Genomic DNA, 20463 nt, shown 5'->3' with positions numbered 1-20463 from the left:
CTGTTTCCCATCCACTCGTCAAGGTTTCTATTGAAGAGTGCTAGTAAGGAACTCTGCCCAATGTAGATTGGAATCTTGTTCCAGAGCATGGGAAGTCTCTGGGACAAGAATCTATCCCTCCAGCATGTCCTATTTATTGTTGTGGTGAGGTTTAGATCTCTAGAGCGTGTGGCTTGAGGGGATATGGTTTTCTTTAGGTGGAGCATGTCTATCAATTCCAGGTTGGACATGGCCTTGTATGTCAGGCAGAGATCACCTCTGAGTAGGCAGTATGCAACCAAATACGGCTCGAGTTTCTACAGTTGAGCTGCATAGGGCATCTGTTTGAGGCCAGTGATCCTCTTGGTGAGGTACTTCTGTGGTCTTTCCAGCTGTTGCACATGTCTTGTAAGGTACATCCCAAATGGGGCGTTGTACTCTATGATGGGTCTGATGAGTGATGCATAGATGGGGCACAATGACCTCTTTTGATCTGGATGAAACCCTTTTGTGATTAGGTGGGCCACATAGAAGGATTTTCTAACCACTTTGGCAATGTGATTATCAAAGAAGAGATTACTATCTACTTGGGTCCCCATATCCCTTATTACATCTTCCGTATTTAGGGGGCTACCACCTATATGGTAGTTTGTGGGTACTTTGTTTTTCCCAAAAGGGATGACTATGCACTTTTTGGCATTCAGCTTGAGGCCATGGTTTTGACACCAGGTATCTGTCTCAGTGAGACCCTTTTGGAGGATGTCTGTGTCAGCCAGAGAGTCAATTATAGCCCCTAGTTTGCAGTCATCTGCGAATTTGGTCAGCCATAGTCCTCCTGTGCTTACCTATACCAGTATATGCCGAAAAGGAGAGGTCCTAGGACTGAGCCCTGGGGAACGCCACTTGTAACCGGTTTAGAGTCAGACCTAGCTCCAACAACTCTTACCATGTGGGTTCTGTCCATGAGCCAGTTGGCAACCCATCTTGTGATGTAGGGGTTTATGTTCAGGTTGGTGAGCTTGTCTATAATACCAGAATGGGGAATCATGTCGAAGGCCTTTGCGAGGTCTAGGTAGGCTGTGTGGACCACCTTTCCCTCATCTATAGCCTTGGTAACTGTCTCAAAGAAATCCACCAGGTTTAGGAGGCATGATTCCCAATATCTCTGTTAAGGAGATCCATGATGATGTGCTCCATGTTCCTGGGGTCTGTTGTGGATCCACCTCTGTGGAGTGGAATAACTGTTGCTGTACACCACTCTATGGGCATGTAGCTTGTGGAGAGGCTGAGTTTGAACAGTGTGTTTAGGTGAAAGGTTAGTTCATCTTTGAGCTCATGTAGGACACAGCCTGGGACACTGTCCCATCCCATTGATGCTATGTTTTTGGCTTTGGAGAGGGCTGTTTTAACCTGAGTGTCTGATTTCAAGGACACTACATTCTTCTGGTATGGTTATGGGCCCTTTTGGGGGTGAGAGGGGGGTGAAGTTTGCACTGAACCTGTCTGCCAGGTTGTTGGCGATATTGGTTGGTTCAGTGTATTTTGTGCCATTCTGCACTAACTCCGAGCAGATCTGAGAATTGCCACTTAGATTCTTGACATAGCTAAAGAATGCCTTGTGGTTATCTTTGGAGTCCTTGGCAATTTCTCTTTTGAAGCTAGCCTTGGATGACTTTATGAGGGATCATAGTTTCTTGCTGATACAGATCAGGGATGTCTTCCCTTCTTGGGATTTTACTCTTTTCTGTACTACTTTCCTTATTCTATTGTACAGCTTGTTTATGGCAGGGGTCCACCATACTGGTTTCCTTTTCTTGGAGGAGTGAGTCTTGGTTTTGCTTGGGATAGCATGATCCATGCATTCTTGTAGGTGCCCGTAGACTGCATTAGTAAAGGATTTTGCAGCTCGGGCAGCATTATCCTTTAGCATGGGGGATTTGAAACTTTCCACCTCGGTCTTAAGTAATGCGAAGTTTGCTTCTGAAAAAAATTTCATGGTGGTTTCTTTGACCGGGGGTGGGGGCGGAATGTGGATATCCAGAGTGATTAGTTTATGGTCAGATCTAACCAGCAAGGGGTTGACCTCCAGTGTGGAACACTGGTCCCCATGTTGATGATGACCAGGTCCAATATGTTGTCACCTCTGGTGGGGGTGTTGACCAGTTGATCCAGGGCATTTGAGTTTACAAATTCTAGGAAATGTTGGGCAAGGGAGTTAGTACTTGAGTAGTTCTCCCAGTTAATGTTTGGGTAATTGAAATCACCCAATATCAAAGTGTTTAGTAGGACCTTTACATTTCCCAGTGTTTCCAGAAATGCGGAATGGGGGTCCTGGGACATGGTGGGTGATCTGTAGCAAGCTACAATTTGAGTTGCAGTTATGCCCATTGTTAGTTGCACGTGGATGATCTCTGAAGCATTGTGCTGTGCCACTAAACTGGAGGTGTGGGTATCCTTGATTAATATGGATATGCCCCCGTCTTTTGTATTTCAGTCTGGGTTTTGTGGCAAAAATGTATGGTACGAGTTGTAGCCTGGTAGTGCTAGGGTGCTCTCTGGAGCCTTAAACCAGGTTTCTGTTGCTGCACATATATCTATTTTCTCCATACTGAGGAGTGCCTTGAGTGTGTGCATTTTGAGGTTTAGACTTCTGGCATTGAGTAGCATTAGCCTCAGTTTTTTGTTACCTGTGCTATTTATGGTGGTGGGCTTGTCCTTTGAGCCTTGCCTAAAAAAGGCACTATGGGGGTGGAAAGAGCCTTGGCCAGTATTCGAAACCATAAGGGTGACAGGTGCAAGCCATCTCTAGTGAAGCACCATAGCTTGTCGAGCATGTCATCCCAGGCTGAGAGACACTGGATCCCTTTGAATGACACCAGAAGCTTAGCCAATTGTCGAAATTGATAATTATTTCTTTATACAATGGTATCATTCTTGGTGAGGGCAGGATGCTACTCAGGGTCAGGGTCATACCAGCCTGGGCTACATGATCAGAGAGCTCTTACATGTCTCTTTTCATGTAGTCCAGGGAGGTATGGCTCAGGTCATTCACACCAACATGGACAATGACAGAGTCATATTTGTACTTACTCTGGAGTTACCTGAGTGTTTGTGTTATGTAGCGGATCCTGGCACCAGAAAGGCAGCTAACAGTAACCTTCTCCTTGTTCAGCCTAGTGAGTGGGACATCAGTGTGCCTGACTATAGAGTCACCTATTACTAGTGTGTTGGGTATATTATTTTGCATTAAGGGCTGTGATTGCATGGCACACTGGTTTTGTGAAGTATGTGTTTCGTGGTTTGTGTTGGGGGGTGGAGGTTTCTTGAATGTCTGCTTTGAAGGTTTCTGTTGCTTTTGCAGATTTTTATTTAGAGCCTCTGAGTATGTTTTCATGTATTTATGTGTGTTTTTTGCCAGTGCTGATTTCATAGGTCTATGTGAGACTGGTGGTGTGATGCAAGTAATTCCCTTCTCCTCGTGACTGTCTGGTCCAGTCTTAAGTTGAGAGAGCTTAGCCTTCAATTTGGCTGTATAATTGCATCTCTCGCATGTATTAATGTTTGGTGGTAGGAGGAGAGGGATGTCTGTGTACATGAGGCAGTTGTAACACTGCCTCAAACTGCCCAGATTCACCAGTTGGACCGGAAAGTACACCTAAAACTGCCCTTTGGACATGCCTGGATAGGTACAGTGTGCTGTTTTACTAATTGGCTGGTAAGGTCGAATAGAGAGCCTTGTCCTTCTCTACAGTATAGGGGGGGGGGTCTAGTGCTAAGGTTTATTAGTGCTTGCTATGAGTTTTGAGCAAGTGCTGGGTTGAGAAGTGAATGGTTTGAGTGCTTAAGTTAAAAGGTTGTCTAGTTCCAAGGGAAAAATTGAAGAGTAGACTTTGTGGAGCCGGGAATAGTTATACGCTGGCTAACTGGCGCTGCCCAGCATGCAAAACCACGCTAATGCAGGTTTTATAGCGGGGAAATGAAAGAGAGAGAAATTAGCCCAAAATGGCCAATAAACTACTAATTTCTGGGCTTACTTTCTTTGCAAAGCTGGGTTGACACTGAAATTCATCACTTGTGATCAGTGCTCTACCCTGGCAACCCCATTTTAAAGAAATAAATAAACAGGCAAACACATTTAGCCAAGTTTGCACTCTCACACAACTTAAATAGAGCAACTGTAAGGTTTCACAACAGTGGAAAAAAGAGCAAACTCTAACCCCCACTTTGGTGTGATCTGTTTAAATACACCAGGATATATTTCAGTGAAGAAACGATTAAATTAAACAACTCACCAAATCACTGCTTTGCCCAAACAAGCAATTGAAAGAATATTCTTGCCATTAACATATTTGTGTGTGTGTGTGTGTGTGTGTGTGTGTGTGTGTGTGTGTGTGTGTGTGTGTGTGTGTGTGTGTGTGTGCAATTGCGCATGCGTGTGTATTTAAACTATAAACTAACTTGAGATTGTACAAACTTGCAGAAATGAATTTTCACTCTTTTCCATATCTGCTATCAGTTAAAGCAACCTAGCAATTTCCTAGTTATGATGGTTAGAGTGCCATTCCAAAATTCTTAAAGAACTGAGTGGAGGACTGACTCACAGTTTTACTAAATCAAGGGAAGATGTAAAGTTTTAGAACACAAAGATGGCAAATGTGAATCCCCTTTAAAAAAGAGTGGAAGCAAGACAGAGTAGAGAAATGTGAACCTCTCGGACTAATATCAGTTTGAGGAATGGATTTTATAATAACCTAGAAGTTAGTGAGGTACATAATCCAAGGCAATATGGCTTCAGGATATGATGGCTGATGAAGAATTGTGTATTACAGCAGAAAGATGCTGTAGATATCGACATGACACACCTCTGCTTTAACAGAGCATCTGAATTGGTACCACACAACAGATCAGTGAACAAGCTGATAAAACTTTGGGTGAGTCTTAAGGTGTAGTATGAGTTAGAATTAATTAAGCAATAGGCACAATACTAAGCAGTAGGACACACCAGGTGAAAAATAAACTCTTCTCTCATGAAGCATTCATAGCAAGAGGGCAACACAGTGGTCAGCACTAGGGGAGATGCTTTTCATTGTCATCATAAGTGACCCTACAAAAGGTCTGACACGAAAATGTTGACTTTTTGCTGTTGACACAAAGATAAGCAACAGTTGTTGTTGTGTCTTTCGGCTTTTCTCAGTTAGGGGTCGCCACAGTGGAACTCTGGTCCGCTAATAATTGGCAGTAGATTTTTATGTGCCGAGTTGACAGCCCTGATGCACAACCTTCAACGAAGGTACGCCATTCACGCATGTCTCCACACAGAAGATGCTCTAGCTGAGAATCGAACAGGACAACATTATGAGGCAACAACGCTACCACAGCACAACCACCGCAGTGTAAAGATAAGCAACAGTACAGACAGAATATGAATAAAAGTATAAAAAAAAAAGACTTGAAATCTGAAGAATTGTCTAAAGCACAGCATACTTATATTTAATGCAAAACATTGCAGAATAATGCATACAGTCATTAGAAACCCATGAGAGGACAAAACATTTAAAGTAAAAGTAGAAAAAAAAAAAACAGACGAAGAAGCACCTGAGGATGAATACATGACATGACATAAAGTAAGCCTGCAAGCGAAAGATTAACAAGGAAGGATAGCAGATTAAAATAACAGTACATAAAGAGGAGTTACCATACCATAACAGACAGTTTGTAAGATCTCACCATTCTTAGACATAGAACAGATACAGTCAAAGGAAGGAAACAAATGACCCATGGTCTGCACAAGAGTTTATATAAAGAAAGACTACAGGAATTTAATAAGGACAGTGCCAAGCAAAGAAAGTAGAGAGTAAACATGCAATAAACACTTTAAGAACCCTAGAGGTATCCTAACTCTTTCAATCAACTTAGTGACAGAGAAAGAAATGACATCAAGCAGTTACAATCTGAAAAATACAAATCTCAAGCCCTCGGATACATTCCTTCTTTTTTTAAGGTTTTATGTCAGATATTTATTGATGCGTTATTTCTTATTTGATAAACAGGTATTATGTAACAATGTTGGCTACCAAGCTACAGCATTCACCTATGAAACACACTGCTTTGCACACTACCAGCAACATATTTTCTATAATTTTATTGCTTTTTGATCAAGACTGGCATGGTAGTTGGTGAGTCCCTAACCCAATCAAGGGTGGAGTCAGAACAACCCTACCATGGTAAATTCCACTAGCCTTACCTGGTAATTGTGTATGCTTGTGTGTGTGTGTGTGTGTGTGTGTGTGTGTGTGTGTGTGTGTGTGTGTGTGTGTGTGTGTGTGTGTGTGTGTATGTGTAAGTGTATGTGTGTGTGTGTGTGTGTGTACACACACACACACACGAATGAGTGCACATGAATGCAGTAATACATTTGAAGGGCATTTATCATGGATAAGGGGCACTGAAGGCAATGATGTTCAAAGAGACAGTAAAGAAGAAAGACTTTGGGGGTCTAGACCAAAGACTCATCAGTCAGTTTGTGGTCTTAGTCTGGGTGTGGATATGGTAAGCCTATAACCATGGCAGCAGGATACTTTCTTCATACACTTTTGAGGTTGCCTTTAGTGAATTGGATAAAGAATTAGATTTGTGTGCACCTTTTCTATTTTAGCATGTTGGGTGCCAGTGGTGTGACTCAAGACATCATCACCCTGGTAAGTAACAGACCTATTTGTGGACAGCTGAGCAGCTCCAAGAATCATAGCTCCTTGTCCCTTGTTTATTTGGGATTACATTTGTTGGCAGTGGGAGTATTCAAACCCTATTTGTCTGGCGTTCGGGTTTTTACCATGAACCAACAATGTCATACCTCTCAACTGTCCAGATTTTTGCTTAATATTTTGATCTGTTCCTTATAACATTTGTGGTTTTCTGGCAAATCACTAGGATGATCTCAGGAATGAAGTCACTAAATAATGGTACACATTTGAGTTTAAGATTTCATATCTTTCAGAATATGCATGGTAATGCAAATCCTGTTATTCTTCCACATTTCAGAGTTTATAAGAGCAGTACTTAAAATCTGTCACTGTTTTTGGGCCTTTGTACAGATTTCTTATGCTAAGAGGTTGAGAAGTATGACAATAACAAAAGCAAGCTAAAACATATTTCACTAGCTATCCACTTCTCATTCTCTCTTATTTGTTGAAACAATTGTACACGATATATTTTAAGCTACCTCTCTTAACTGTATACTTTTAAGGCAAATGTACCCCAATAAATAAAATTTGCAAGAATTGATAAAGACAATATTATGTTAATCATGAGCTCCAAAGAAGAAACAAGCCATGAAGGAATTCAGCCTACCCATGCCAGCAGGATGGATCTAATGAAAACATTCATTTAATAATGTAGACATTTTGGGAATTATTAATTAGGTCATTTTCAACACAAAGGACTTAAATAAATAATTAAGGGTGCATTATTTATGTATGTATGTATCTACTTATTTAGTTAATTTTGTGAAGCAGGTGGGCAGACAGACCCTAACCTGTCCATTTTCACTTAAGACTCAGGCCATTGACAAAAAACACAGCAAACTATACAATGAAAATATATAACCTTTCTTGGAAATACACTAGCTGGGAGGCAAACAACAATAATCCATACCATACCTCTCAGCCTACACATCTAGCCAAAAATCTGGACAGTTAATTATAAAGAAATGTGTATACCCGATAGCATAACCACTCCCACTTTCAGTAAGACTGTGTGGTAAAACTATTCAGAGAAGCAAGTTTAACACCAGAGTTTCAAAACTGATGCAAAATGCATACAAATTTCTCTCTTAAAATGCTATAAAGATTTTGCCAATAAAGAATACTGCTACACTAACAGAATGTTAAATACTTAGTTTAGCAGCCTTCACCTTACCCCCCAAAGCCTAAATCTGACAAGCATGAATGCTGCTGCAAAACTTTGCAGATGCTCTTCTCAACACAGATGGCAACAGGTGGAACACAGCCAGCAATAGGTCAGCCATCAAATATATCACAACAGGAGAAACAGTTTCCCTTGGATGATCAAATGCAACACTGATGTATATGCAAAGTGATTTTTTTCTTCCAAAGGTTTTCACATGCATTTGTTCTCCCAACTTGCATCTGTTACAAATCACATGTGAAGTTATATATCCTCTCCCAGCTTGCAGCTGGCACAAATTACACTTGTTTTTATTATAAGCAACTACCTGCCCTTCAAACCAAGTTCTCATTTTGTTTTATGAAAGCGAAGTTAAAAAAATGAGAAAAAATAATTTCCATGAATTTGTTAGTGCCAACCCCCCATAAAATGCATAACACACAATATGTAAATGCCACATGCATGAACCTGAAATATCCTACAGAAATGCTCTGTCTGCACTAGTATCAACAAAGTGTGTGTGTGTGTGTGTGTGTGTGTGTGTGTGTGTGTGTGTGTGTGTGTGTGTGTGTGTGTGTGTGTGTGTGTGTGTGTGTGTGTGTGTGTGTGTGTGTGCGTGTCTATGAAAGCAACAGAAATAAGTGGCAGTAGACTCCACATAGTATCTGATTTCCCCATCAGCACTGATGGAAGCTAACAGCAGGAGCAGATTTAACACCATACTACAACATCCTACAAAATATATTACTGCAGTGTTAAATATTACTTAAAAATGTGTTGTTTAGGGACTACTAACCCATCAAATCAGTGAAACCTGATGCAATTTAACACAGCATTCTTAGGAAATTATAAAACTACTTCTCAGCTCTCTATGGGATGAGGATTAGTTCCAAACTTTCTCTTTTAATATGTCTGTAGGAAACTGCACCTTTCAGCCTTCCAGACAGATGTCACGGAGGAGTTACACAAGCCACCATGAAAGAAATAACTATTTTTTTCTGTCTCGGATACACAGATCCAGACTATTTTTGTTGGTTTGTCTGTTTGTTGACTGCAGTAGAGCACTGGTGTAAGTGTGCTATTTCCAGGCACAGCCCAGGGTTTACCACCAGATAAAATAATGATACAGGGTAATTAAATACATTGAATAAACATAATTTGCCTTAAGAAACAGTAAAACAAAAAGATACAAAAGTAGTTAGAGAAAACACAAGGGGTGTCCTCTTTCCCTTTTGCTATTTGCTTTATATTTAAAGGCAATGGCAAAGAAAATGAGGAATTCAGAAATTCAAGGATATAACTGGATACACAAGAAAAATTGGCTTCATTTGCAGATAAGATTATTTTGTACCTGATAAAAACCAGAGAAGGACATCTCATTGTAGTGGAACATCTTGAGACAGTTGCAAGTGTTTTTTGGGATATAAAATTAATGAACATAAAACAAAGCCTACTGCTACAAACTATTTAGCCACACATGAATTGATCCAGCAATGCTCATATTTATGGGGACTCAATAAAATGAAGTATTAAGGAATATAGATTAAAACGGATTGTGTTATGGAAGCTAAAGCTATGTGAGAAGAGACTAACCAAAATATAATATAAAAAATGAGAAACTGTTTGTGGATATGGATATCAAGACACAAGCAGTGAAAATGTTTTTATACTCCTTTTACATTTATATATAGGACAGGCACATTTTAATCAGCCAGAGAAGTTGTGAGCCCTAATTAGTAAAGAGTTAGAGGATTTCATCTGGGATAGGAAAAGGACAAGGGGTAAGTGGATCCTTCCAATAAAACAAAATGGAATAGGAGTACCTGATTTGAAGGAATATTTTAGAGCAACAATTAAGGTTCATATACATAGTACAAGCAGAAAGCTATAATTTAAAGTGCAAAGGGATGATGATGATAATGAAGCGTGGAAGAATTCAAGAAATAAGGAGATAGTAAGATTTTGAACACAGATCCTTAAAATAACAGAAACACAGAATATTATATTCATAAAGTAGCAAAATGTATGCTGAGAATTAAGCCAACATAAGAAAGGAGATTTTGACAATAGGGATGACTGCAATTAGGGGTAAAGAGAATAGGCAAAAAAAGGTCTGGAATTTACTGGATAAAACTGGCAAAGGAACCAAGGTACTTGGGGTAAATAACTAGAGATGGAAAGGTAATAGAATGGGAAGAAGCCAAGAAGACATGTGGACTGCAGGCTACAGATTGCCTTTTATATTAGGGACTGATATCTGGGTATAGGCAAAAATAAAGGGATAGAGGAAACTTAAGTGAAAGACCTGCTCTGGTAGATATTTTAATTGCATCTAGAACAGAAGCAGCTGTTAAAAAGGGATAATTAGTAGGGCATATAGAATACTGCATGATAACTATAGGAATCAATCAGAGGAGGTTAGAAAATATTGGGAAGAGAGACTGGATAATTAATTCTCAAGGAAACAATGGGAGGACATATGTATGGCTCCCAAATATGAAAAAGTCTAGAAGATTTAGGAATTTGTTTACAAGTGTTTGAACAGGTATTTGTATACCCCAAGCAGGCTTCAAAGAATTTTTCCTCAGGTAGATGGCAAATGTTGGAGGTGTGATGGGGAAGAAAGAGGTAACTCGGAACACATGTTTTGGGAGTGTAATGAGTTGGCAGTCTTTAAAAAATCCCTACAGAGTACTCTGTCAGAAGCACTGGATAAGCAAATGGGTACAACTAACAATTTTTTGAGCTGGGATATAGGATCTGAATTGCCTAGACATTGTAAGGCCTAGTTAAATTTAATTTTGATGCCTGCCAAAAAAATAATTAGTAGCCCTTCCAAGCAGCATCAGGACAGTAACAGACTGCAAGAATTTCATGCTCATGCTAAAAAAAAAAAAAAAAACACAAGCATGATACAAGCATCTGCCTCTATTCCAAATCAAATTAGCAAGCCTTGTTCCAATCAGTCTAGCTCCCCCTAGCGCCCCCATGTCTCTCTTCAAATTAGCTGTTAGTCTTACTAAAGTACTTTAGCTAAACCTTTACTTTCTCTTAATCTCTTCTTCCAAAGATCTAAAGTACCTGTAGTCTACCTAAAAACCCTTGTAGATACCCCTTTTAAAGTATACAAACTTTCATTATAATGTGTACTATCAGCCTACCTAAAATTATTGTAACTAGATAAACCAACTATGTTTCTTGATTGAAGTAATTACTATTGTAAGTAATTATCAACTGCCAAAATATCAACAAAGCTACCTGTAATTTGTAAACTACAGAAAGGTAATGATCACTGTACTTGAATTTTTGCTAAATGTTTTTATACTTTGTGGTGGTTTTCTCCCTGGGCCTCCACTGAAAATTGGTTCCTGACCCAATCAGACTTTCCTGGTCAACAGATGTCAAATAAATAAATAAAAATACATAGTAGAAAATGGAAATCAAAGTCTAAACCAACTGTATTTGTAGCACTGAATATTGCAACAGAGACAAAAGAACTAGGAGTGGGATGTTTAGAAAAAAAAAAGAGTATGCACAAATTATGTAGAAAACATGGAAACTGTGGGAATAATACATGAAGAATAATGTTTTGGAGGAGGAGAAGTGACGTTTATGAGAAGGAAGGAATTAATTTATGTAAAGTCGAATTGATAATAAATACACAAAATAATATATGTGATATATATAATGTTTGCAACTGGGTATATGTTAATATAGTTTGTTTTCTTTATAGAAATGTACGTTTGCCTATGCCTTACATGATAATTCAATAAAGGTGTTAAAAATCAAAGGTACAAAAGCAGTTGTAGGATTAATTAGTGCAATGTTGTCAGAAGGTTGCTAATCTTCCTATCACAGAAGTACATAGACTAGTAAAGGCACTTCATATTGATCGCTAGTGAAGGAATACTATTTGTGCACTACATAATGGCTCTTCTACAAGAATAGTAAACGCTTACTATTCTACACTCAGATATTTACAGCAGGAAGTGAAGTGTAGTACAGCAGTAAGTGAAGTCTATTGCTGGAATGATTTCTGGATGTACCAGGTGAGAAGAGAAAGTTTAGATATGGTAAAGATGGATGGGGAGGAAGTTGAACATTGTATCAAGAAAGTTTTAGGGGTGCGAATTATGTCTAAAATGGAGATGGAAGGAGTTAGAAAGAGGAGGTGCTTGAAAAGGAGCTTTGTGGTGTGTGGCACTAAATTTATAAGAGCTGCTTGTGCTGTCTGGAGTAGTGCAGTCATGACAGGAGGAAGGATTGAGCTTAGGTGTGTGTGTGTGTGTGTGTGTGTGTGTGTGTGTGTGTGTGTGTGTGTGCGTGCGTGTGTGTGTATGTGTGTGTGTGTGTGTGTAAGAATTTGTGGAAGCACAACTTCTGTTGTTGCTAATGTGCTGAAATGTGTGGTTGTTGCAGTAGGTACAGTATCTTAAAGTTACGAGTAACAAGAGCTAGTGGACCTCAAAGAAATGGCAGCAGTAAGAATGCATGGAATGCTGTGGGACAGTAATGGTGCTGGATCTAAAGCAAATGCATTTGGAGTGGTTAAGCAGGAGTTATTTCAACTGTTTATGGAACTTAACAATTGGATGTAATCATTCAACAACTTCAGATACAGTTTCCATAGTGAAGTTGCAAATGGAGTATATTTTAAGAAAGAAACATTGGATAACAAGGAAGGAGAGCTCTTTCTGGAATTCTCTGAGCAAAGAAAGGGAAGCTTTCTTCCCATATCACTTTGTATAACAGGGTTTCCAGTCAGATCTAGGGATGAAACTAAGGATAACTGTTTTTACAAAAGCAGTTAATTCTGCAGTCCCATGTGCACTCAGCATGCCTTACCTCTGTCAACATGACCTTTGTTATCATGGTGTCCCGACCCCAAAGACTGTTTTGCTAGGAACAACAAACACCACTTCAAGTTAAAAACCATTGCAGCTGTAAACCTTTGCAGCTGTCTTATCTCGGGTCACTTCCCATCAGTATTAGGAATCATGTACAGAAAGCTACACTCTTAGCTCATTTCCTGTATTTCTCTGTAATAGGTCCCCCTGCTCCAACCCACTTTCACATGCTTTCACTACTGTACAAGTGCACAACTGCAGAAGGTGAAATAAAATGCTAAGTATTTTATATATCTGCAGCTGTACACTCAGAAGTGAGCTTTCATGTTACCAGAAATACAACTGATTATTTAAATTAAGGCTACTCAAATCTCATACCCTGAATCCCAAATATTTAAAAATAAAACAAAAGGTGATGGAAAAAATCATTTATATCCATCTCTCAACCTACATTTAGCAATACCATCTTATTACCTTAAAACAGCATTGGTTTTGGACAGGTCACAGTACAATGACAGCACTTTTGTGCCTAGCTGTTGACATTCTCCTCAACATGGACTAAGGTAAGTTGACAAGAGCAATATTTGATGACCTTAGAATAGCTTCTGACCTAATCCTTCTCTCTTCAGAACATTGGCGTTTGTAATACAGCCATCACTTGGTTCCAAAACTACTTGTTAAACAAATTTTTCATACTATTAGATTGCTCCTTCTTTCAGCCCAGACCTGTCCTGATGAGAACACCACAAGGTTCTATCCTAAATCCTCTTTTCTATTTTCATTAATAAATAACTTCATGACCATCCTGCTCTACAACTCATCCTGTACACTGAAGGCAATTGAAGCACAACTGTAAAAAGACCTTAACTCATTCAATTCAGTGGTTATTAACCACAAACTAATAGTTAATCCTACAACAATAAAAAGCAGTCTATTTGGCACCACCAAAAAAGTCACTCAACATCACAACTTTTTGTGGCACACCAACAAAAACAACCTCTTCTGGGCAGGGAAAATGTCATTCTATCTATCTAACCCAGCCATGGCTACTATATGCAAAGGAGTTCTTTGTGTCCAACTCGAATATGGAGTACCGACCCATAATAGCCACAGCCTCTAAAAAAACACATTCACACTACAAACCACTAAAAACAAAATCTAACACCATCACTAACTCACCCTATAAAGAGCACTAATACATTATCTTCAAAGAGGCCAAATGGCTCCCAGTGCAGCACAGCTTAGACATGCTACTAGACTCCATCTTCGGACTTTTCCATCAAAACTCATTCCCACCACTAGCTGTCAATCTTTATACTAAGCACAAACACTACAACCTCAGATGTCAAACTTAATACTAAGCACAAACACTACAACCTCAGATGTTACACTTTATACTAAATACAAACACTACAACCTCATACTTCTCACAAACAACTGCCCACTGCAACCCCAGAAACCTGGCTACACTGCACTAACCACTTTTTCTCAGACTTTGCTGCTAAAACATGGCACCCCCCCCCCCAACACTCCACAACCTCCCTTCCCCACCTTCAGAACAGAGCTTAAAATATTCCTCCACACCAAATCAAACCAAGCTTACACATACCTCAACCTCTATCCTTTTTCTCACTCTAGTACTAACAGCTGCTAACTTTACCTCCCCCATGACCTCTGCCTGTCATTACCCCACATTTTAACCATGATGTAAAGTTGAAATATAATCATTGAAAAAATTGTAGAATGTGCATTTCTCTCATAACTGTTGCTACATCTGTTAATTGCGACTTTACAGTTTTTTTTATATACGGTTACTTTTTTTTTATATTAACAACTTACTAACTCTGTATTCCACTTTTTCCTTCTTTGTTTTTTCACCTGAGATTATACCTCTCAACCTCTAAGTGGACAAAGCTAAAATTATGGTGGAACAAAGGCCTAAAGTCAGGGAAATATTTTAAATATTGCTATTACAAACTTAGAACGTTGTTAGAATAATAGCTTTGCATTGCTAAGCCTTTTCTGAATGATATGAAGTCTGAAACTCAGATATGTCATTATTTAGTGATTTCAGTTCTCAATGACTTAACTTACAGAAAAGGCAAAAATTTTATACAAAATAGAGCAAAATGTGAGGTAAACATCCGGGCATTCTGCAAAAAACTAGACAGTTGAGAGGTATGTAGGCTGAGAAGTACCTACATATATCTGTGTGATCAGTGTACTACCCTGGAACACAAATATAAAACAAAACAAAAGTAAGCCTTTTACTTGCCTTTATTAGCTGTGTTAGTGGAATGCCCATTTCAAACCATTTCTAGCAAAGACCCATACCAATGAAAGAAGATACGGCAGTATGTACAATTCAAGAAAAACAGAACAAAATACACAGATGTTTTACACTGTTTTAGTCACAACAGCATACAGTATGTATATAAAGGTAATAGATCATTCATATATTACAGATTGTGACTTTATCACCTGGAACAGCAAACAACTCCTCCACCACAACTGTGTAGTTTCTCTGCATTGGGAAGGATGAATAGAATTTCAGACTAGAATGCTGACGGGACTGATTTTAAGTTGCTAGAATAACAAGATATATGTTATTATTCATTTTCTGATGGTTATGAAGTCTGAAACTCAAATGTATATCTTTTAGTGTCTTCAATCCTCAGTGATGTGCAAAGAAAAAAAAATACAGACAAAGTACAATGGAAAAATCAGGACATTCTGCAAAAATCTGGACAGCTAAAATATATGTACAGAACAGGCAGGAACAGTACTTGGGGTGGGAGGCTGTAAAAAACAGAACAATTTCAAATGCATCTTTAAAATAAAAGCTAAAATGTCTATCCATTTCAGATTTCACATTATGTTATCTGATATGGGCTGTTCCATTCTTTTCCAATAATTACTGCCTGCTGAAGGAATGCAGTACTTACTGTGGGCCCCACTTCAGACAAGCAGCGGACATGAAATACAGGCGTACAAAGGGTAGACGTCACATCTAATAGTGATCTGACAACAGTGTAGTACGTTTTTGTGAAGTACAAGTGTATACCTCTAATTGTCATTATTTAAGTGTAATGTCTTCAAATAATTTTCTTCAAAAATCATCAGTTTTAGGAGGGATTAAAAGGGACAGAGGTAAATTTGAGTCAAAAGCAGTGACATTCCTAAAAATCAGGGACAGTGGAGAAGTACAGAGGCTTAGTTAAAGGCAAAATGAAACATGTCAGCATGATGTTAGAGGCTATCAAGAGTTTCCAGGATTCATGAGCAACTTTACATTTCTAAATGCAATGCAGCAGTGTGACAGAATTCACTTTATTTCACATGCTACTACTAATGAAGTCATTGCACAGGACTAAACTCAGGACCAGCTTTTGTGGAGTATCTGGGAGTTTGGTGAAGATGTTTAATGTTACTAGACACACACACTGCAGCAGACTGGGTTTTTATTCCCACAGCTCCATTTTCCAGTCCCTGTAGCAGTCCCAAGATTTATTTCCCATAACCTCCATTTGTCTGTGGCATAACTTCAAGCAATTTACTTCAACATACTTTTCTCCTGTATCACCCCTGAAAAGGAATTGCATAGCCAGTGGGCTTGCTTATTCCAAGGGACCCTCTGTGACAGAGTTCAATTTACCACTAAGAATTATTTTCCACCACATCATCAGTGCCTACATGCATTTAGAAGCAACTCACAATTTGACTAATTATTCATAATTCTGTATGTAACGGAAAACAAAACTTGCTGAAATCAAGGCATGCTACATTCACAGCCCTCTGTGACCCTAAATCTTACATTCAAATCTGGTAGATCCAGCTTTGTGAGCTTATTGAGCTGAATATAAGGAAATTCTGCATTTTTTTTGTAGACAGTTCTTTGGCACATCTGTATTATCAAGAGGTTAAAATCTAAATTCATGTGTAGTTCTTTCAAACCTCTAAAAGTCCAAAGCAGTTTAATCACTGATACTAAATCTGGGTACCAAATTGCATTATACTAAATAAAATGTCTTCAGATGGTTCTCCAGACATATTTAATGAATCAGATAAATAAACTTCAGTAAAATACATTCACATATAAAATGTTTCATTAGGAATGATCTTTGCATTATGGCTGACAATTGTGCAACCCCCTCCCCCCATACACACACACACACACACACACACACACACACACACACACACACACACGTGCACACTCTTTCCTTAGAGCTCAGACTGATGTTGCACTACTGAGCAATGGTAATGATTGATTTGCCAAGTGCTTCTTATGGGCCCTCACTGAGCTTGCTTGCCATCAAATACATTCAGCAATTGTTACAGCACTAGTGATGTCATCACTTCCATCATCAGGGCCATGGGAATGGACTGATGATGTAATGATTGGTATGGAAGCACAAGTATAAGCAATTCACATTTAAAAGGGTGCACTCAGAAATATATAACACCTGGTCATTCTATTTCAAAACTGGTATATTCTGGTAAATACTAGACATTTGTGAGGAATGCGTGTCTGGAGCAACCACTGAAAGAATCTCTGCAGCTACCAAGCATGGAGCCATAGCCAAGTTGTGCACTCCCCTGGACAGTTCCCTTGCACCCCTGCAAATGCAGTACTGGCATTAAGAAACTGTAATATCAATGTAAAGCCAAAAACACCTCCGCTTGCTTTACTATAAAGGGCTACCCTCCGATAAAGTATCAAAAACCGAATGTACTTAAGCCCACAGCACAAATTGTTGTTTCATGAATGTATAGACCACTCGTTGTTGAAACAAGGACAAATATTTAATGAACAAATAATAACACAGCTACAAGGAACGAACTGGGATTGAGCGCGCTTTCGTATTAATCATAAAAACTTCATCAGAATCCATTATTCAACATAATCAGTTGCCTTAAATACACTGTTGATTAATTAATAAATTGAATAATAACTTCATTATTACCAACAGGTAAAAATCATTATATTCACTTATTGACTCTTATACACCAGCTTACTTTGCTTTTTATACACGTTGTGTAAGATGTATTATAATCTATATTACATAAAAATATATAAATAAATATGTATATGTAAAACAAATTTATATTTAAAATAAAGGAGTGCTTCATGAGGTTTAAAGGAAGTTGATGTTAATTTATATGTATTAAAGTTATAAAAACCATTTCGAAACTGTATGTATATGCCTAAAACCCTTTTATATAATATCTTATAGTGCAAGTATGTGTGTAAATATTAGATCATAAAAACATATCTTCCATGACTAAAAAGTAATAAAAACAAATACCTATATATATATCAAAAACCTATACAAAATTAACATATTATTTGTAAATATGTTAATTTTGTATAGGTTTTTGATATATCTATAGGTATTTGTTCTAATGCAGCTCTGATTTTGTCACAACAAACTCTCCCCAATTATTAAACAAACATCCCCACAAGTAAAACATAAATTACTCACTCCCTCCCATGCTTTAATGCTTAATTAGACAATAGCCCCTTAATACAACATGGCATATTTGTCTGGCAGCTGGTACAAAAAGTTAAGGCTGTAATTTGTAGATCCTGTGATACAAGTTCTGATTTTATCTCCCATTAGCCTACTGTGTGACTTTGAGTAAGTCACTTAAACGTTCCTCCTGGGTTGCCCTGATAAAGGATTGAGTCCAGTTCCTGGGTCACACCTAAAAACGGACTGTGAGTCCAATGAGCGCACTTGACACAGCTCTCAATCTTCCATGTCCCGAATGTGGAACACTGCCTCTCATAATGTTGAACAAATGGGTAAAATGTGGAACACTTACTACTTCATCTAGGAAGCTTACAGGACATTTAAAATATGTATGTTATACTTATGAAATCCTCTTTTGACGAATTACTGTGATAAAGTATTACTTATCAAACTGATATTACTTAAAAAAATCACAACACAATGTGTGACAGACCCTTTCAAAATGGAATTGCAGGAACATGTGCATGTGCTTTTTAAGACTCAAAATGAGAAATGTTATGTTCCTTGGAATGAGTACACTTGAGATGTATGCTACCAAATTAATACATGGGTATTATTGTATATGGTAAGGCAGCAGCAAAATAAGAATAAAAAAGATTATAGATTAGATAAAAAAAATGTAAATAATACATCAGGGCAAACGCAACTGAACTAGTGCATACACAATATACTAGCATCACTGCATATAATTAAATGTAAATAAGAAGAAAAACATTATGCAATTAGTGAATCGAATATGCACTTCCAGATAGAGTATAATGGATCAAAAGGGAAGAAGGGACTCGGAACACATTTCACAGGCATGCTTATTCAAAAGCGAACTGTTGTGCTAATTTACATACTTACATTCAAGCAGTACATTCCTTACATTGCCAGAAAGACTATGATGGCAGAGACTTATGTCAGTCATTCATGAATTGAAAATTCTCTCACTTTAAGACAACTTTAAATTATATTTGAATGTTTGTCATAAAATAAGTTTAAACATGCTTTGCTCAAAACAATATATGGTTACCTTTCTTTCATGCATACAGATTCATAGATTCACTGTATTCCTGATTCTATATCAAGCTAAAAAGGCTGCGGTAACAAAGCTGAATAAAATGTCAGTGTGACTAGGAGAAAAACAGAAATAGCAACAGGTGAAGTTATTTTGTCATGCATGTCTTTCCACCCTAACCAACCTGTCTTACAAGACACTTCATAAAGTATTTTTTTTTTGGGGGGGGACTTCACCTATAATTTTCTTTCCTTTTCTTTCTTTAGTACTATTTAAAACAAAAACTGGATACACTATTTTATGTTAATCTGAGGACTTGCATTGCCAAAGTGTGTATGAAAAGTACAATCATTCTTATTAATAAAAACAATACAAACAAAAAAGTAGATTTCCATACCTCTTTCTTGCCCTAGTAAGATGCACTTGATATTAAAGAATTCTACTTCATCTGAGTAGGTGGTAGTGTGAGTTCTTTTTCCAGTATGTGTGGTTTCTGTCCATCGTACTTTTGCTTTGCCTTTAGCTCGAATTTCTAAGTATTTTACTTTGATTTCTCCACTGAGCACTAAAATCACCTTTCCTGTGACAAACTCGCCACTACAGTAGACTGGAACATTGCCATCAAGTCCACGATCTAAACATATCTTGACTTCTTGCACTTTCCCAAGACCCATGATTTAATAAAAATGCAATAATAATGGCAAACTATTAATGGCAGTCTGAAAAATAATAACTGCTTAACATTTAATATATTTTCTGTACCAATGCAAATGAAATCAAAGAGATAACTAAGAGTAAGCTCTAGCTTTTCAACAACTGAAACAGCTCTGCTTTACAGCTCTGTGGATCACAAAAGATAAGCGTGAGAACAGACAATTTTATGCATTAAATACCTCCTACCGACACCCATAGCAAATACTTCCAAGCCTGCCTTAGTACAACAGGAACAACAAAACAGCTGCAGGCAGACACTTGTGTAACTCTTTCACTACCATTAGGCTGGTTTGCTTCTGTTCTTAACTGTGTATATTTGAATTAAACAATGCATTTGAACCATTCAGCAATATGTAAGTATGCAGTAAATCTTTTATTAGCAAAGTGCAGCCTTTTATAACTAAGATTCAGTATTTATTTTGACCCTGTCTGTGATGGTTCTCATGAAACTGCTTATCCTGAAAACACACACATGTCTCTG

The 20463-nt window shown here is 38.1% G+C and overlaps 1 protein-coding gene across 1 annotated transcript in view; it reads right to left on the bottom strand.

Moving 5' to 3' along the window:
- LOC122795982 (arrestin domain-containing protein 3-like) overlaps positions 1-20136 on the bottom strand; it is a 313946-nt gene extending 293810 nt beyond the window's left edge. Inside the window, exon 1 of the mRNA XM_044064465.1 lies at positions 19666-20136. Within this exon, the coding sequence (XP_043920400.1) occupies positions 19666-19942 (277 nt within the window). The 5' untranslated portion in view covers positions 19943-20136. The remainder of the gene's footprint in view (positions 1-19665) is intronic.
- Positions 20137-20463: the final 327 nt, after the last annotated feature.

This window comes from Protopterus annectens, chromosome 2.part2 (assembly GCF_019279795.1).
Source record: "Protopterus annectens isolate FY-2018-M chromosome 2.part2, PAN1.0, whole genome shotgun sequence".
NCBI classification, from domain to species: domain Eukaryota; kingdom Metazoa; phylum Chordata; order Ceratodontiformes; family Protopteridae; genus Protopterus; species Protopterus annectens.
The sequence above is the reverse complement of the archived record's forward strand: the minus strand, read 5'-3'. Positions and strand labels throughout refer to the sequence as shown.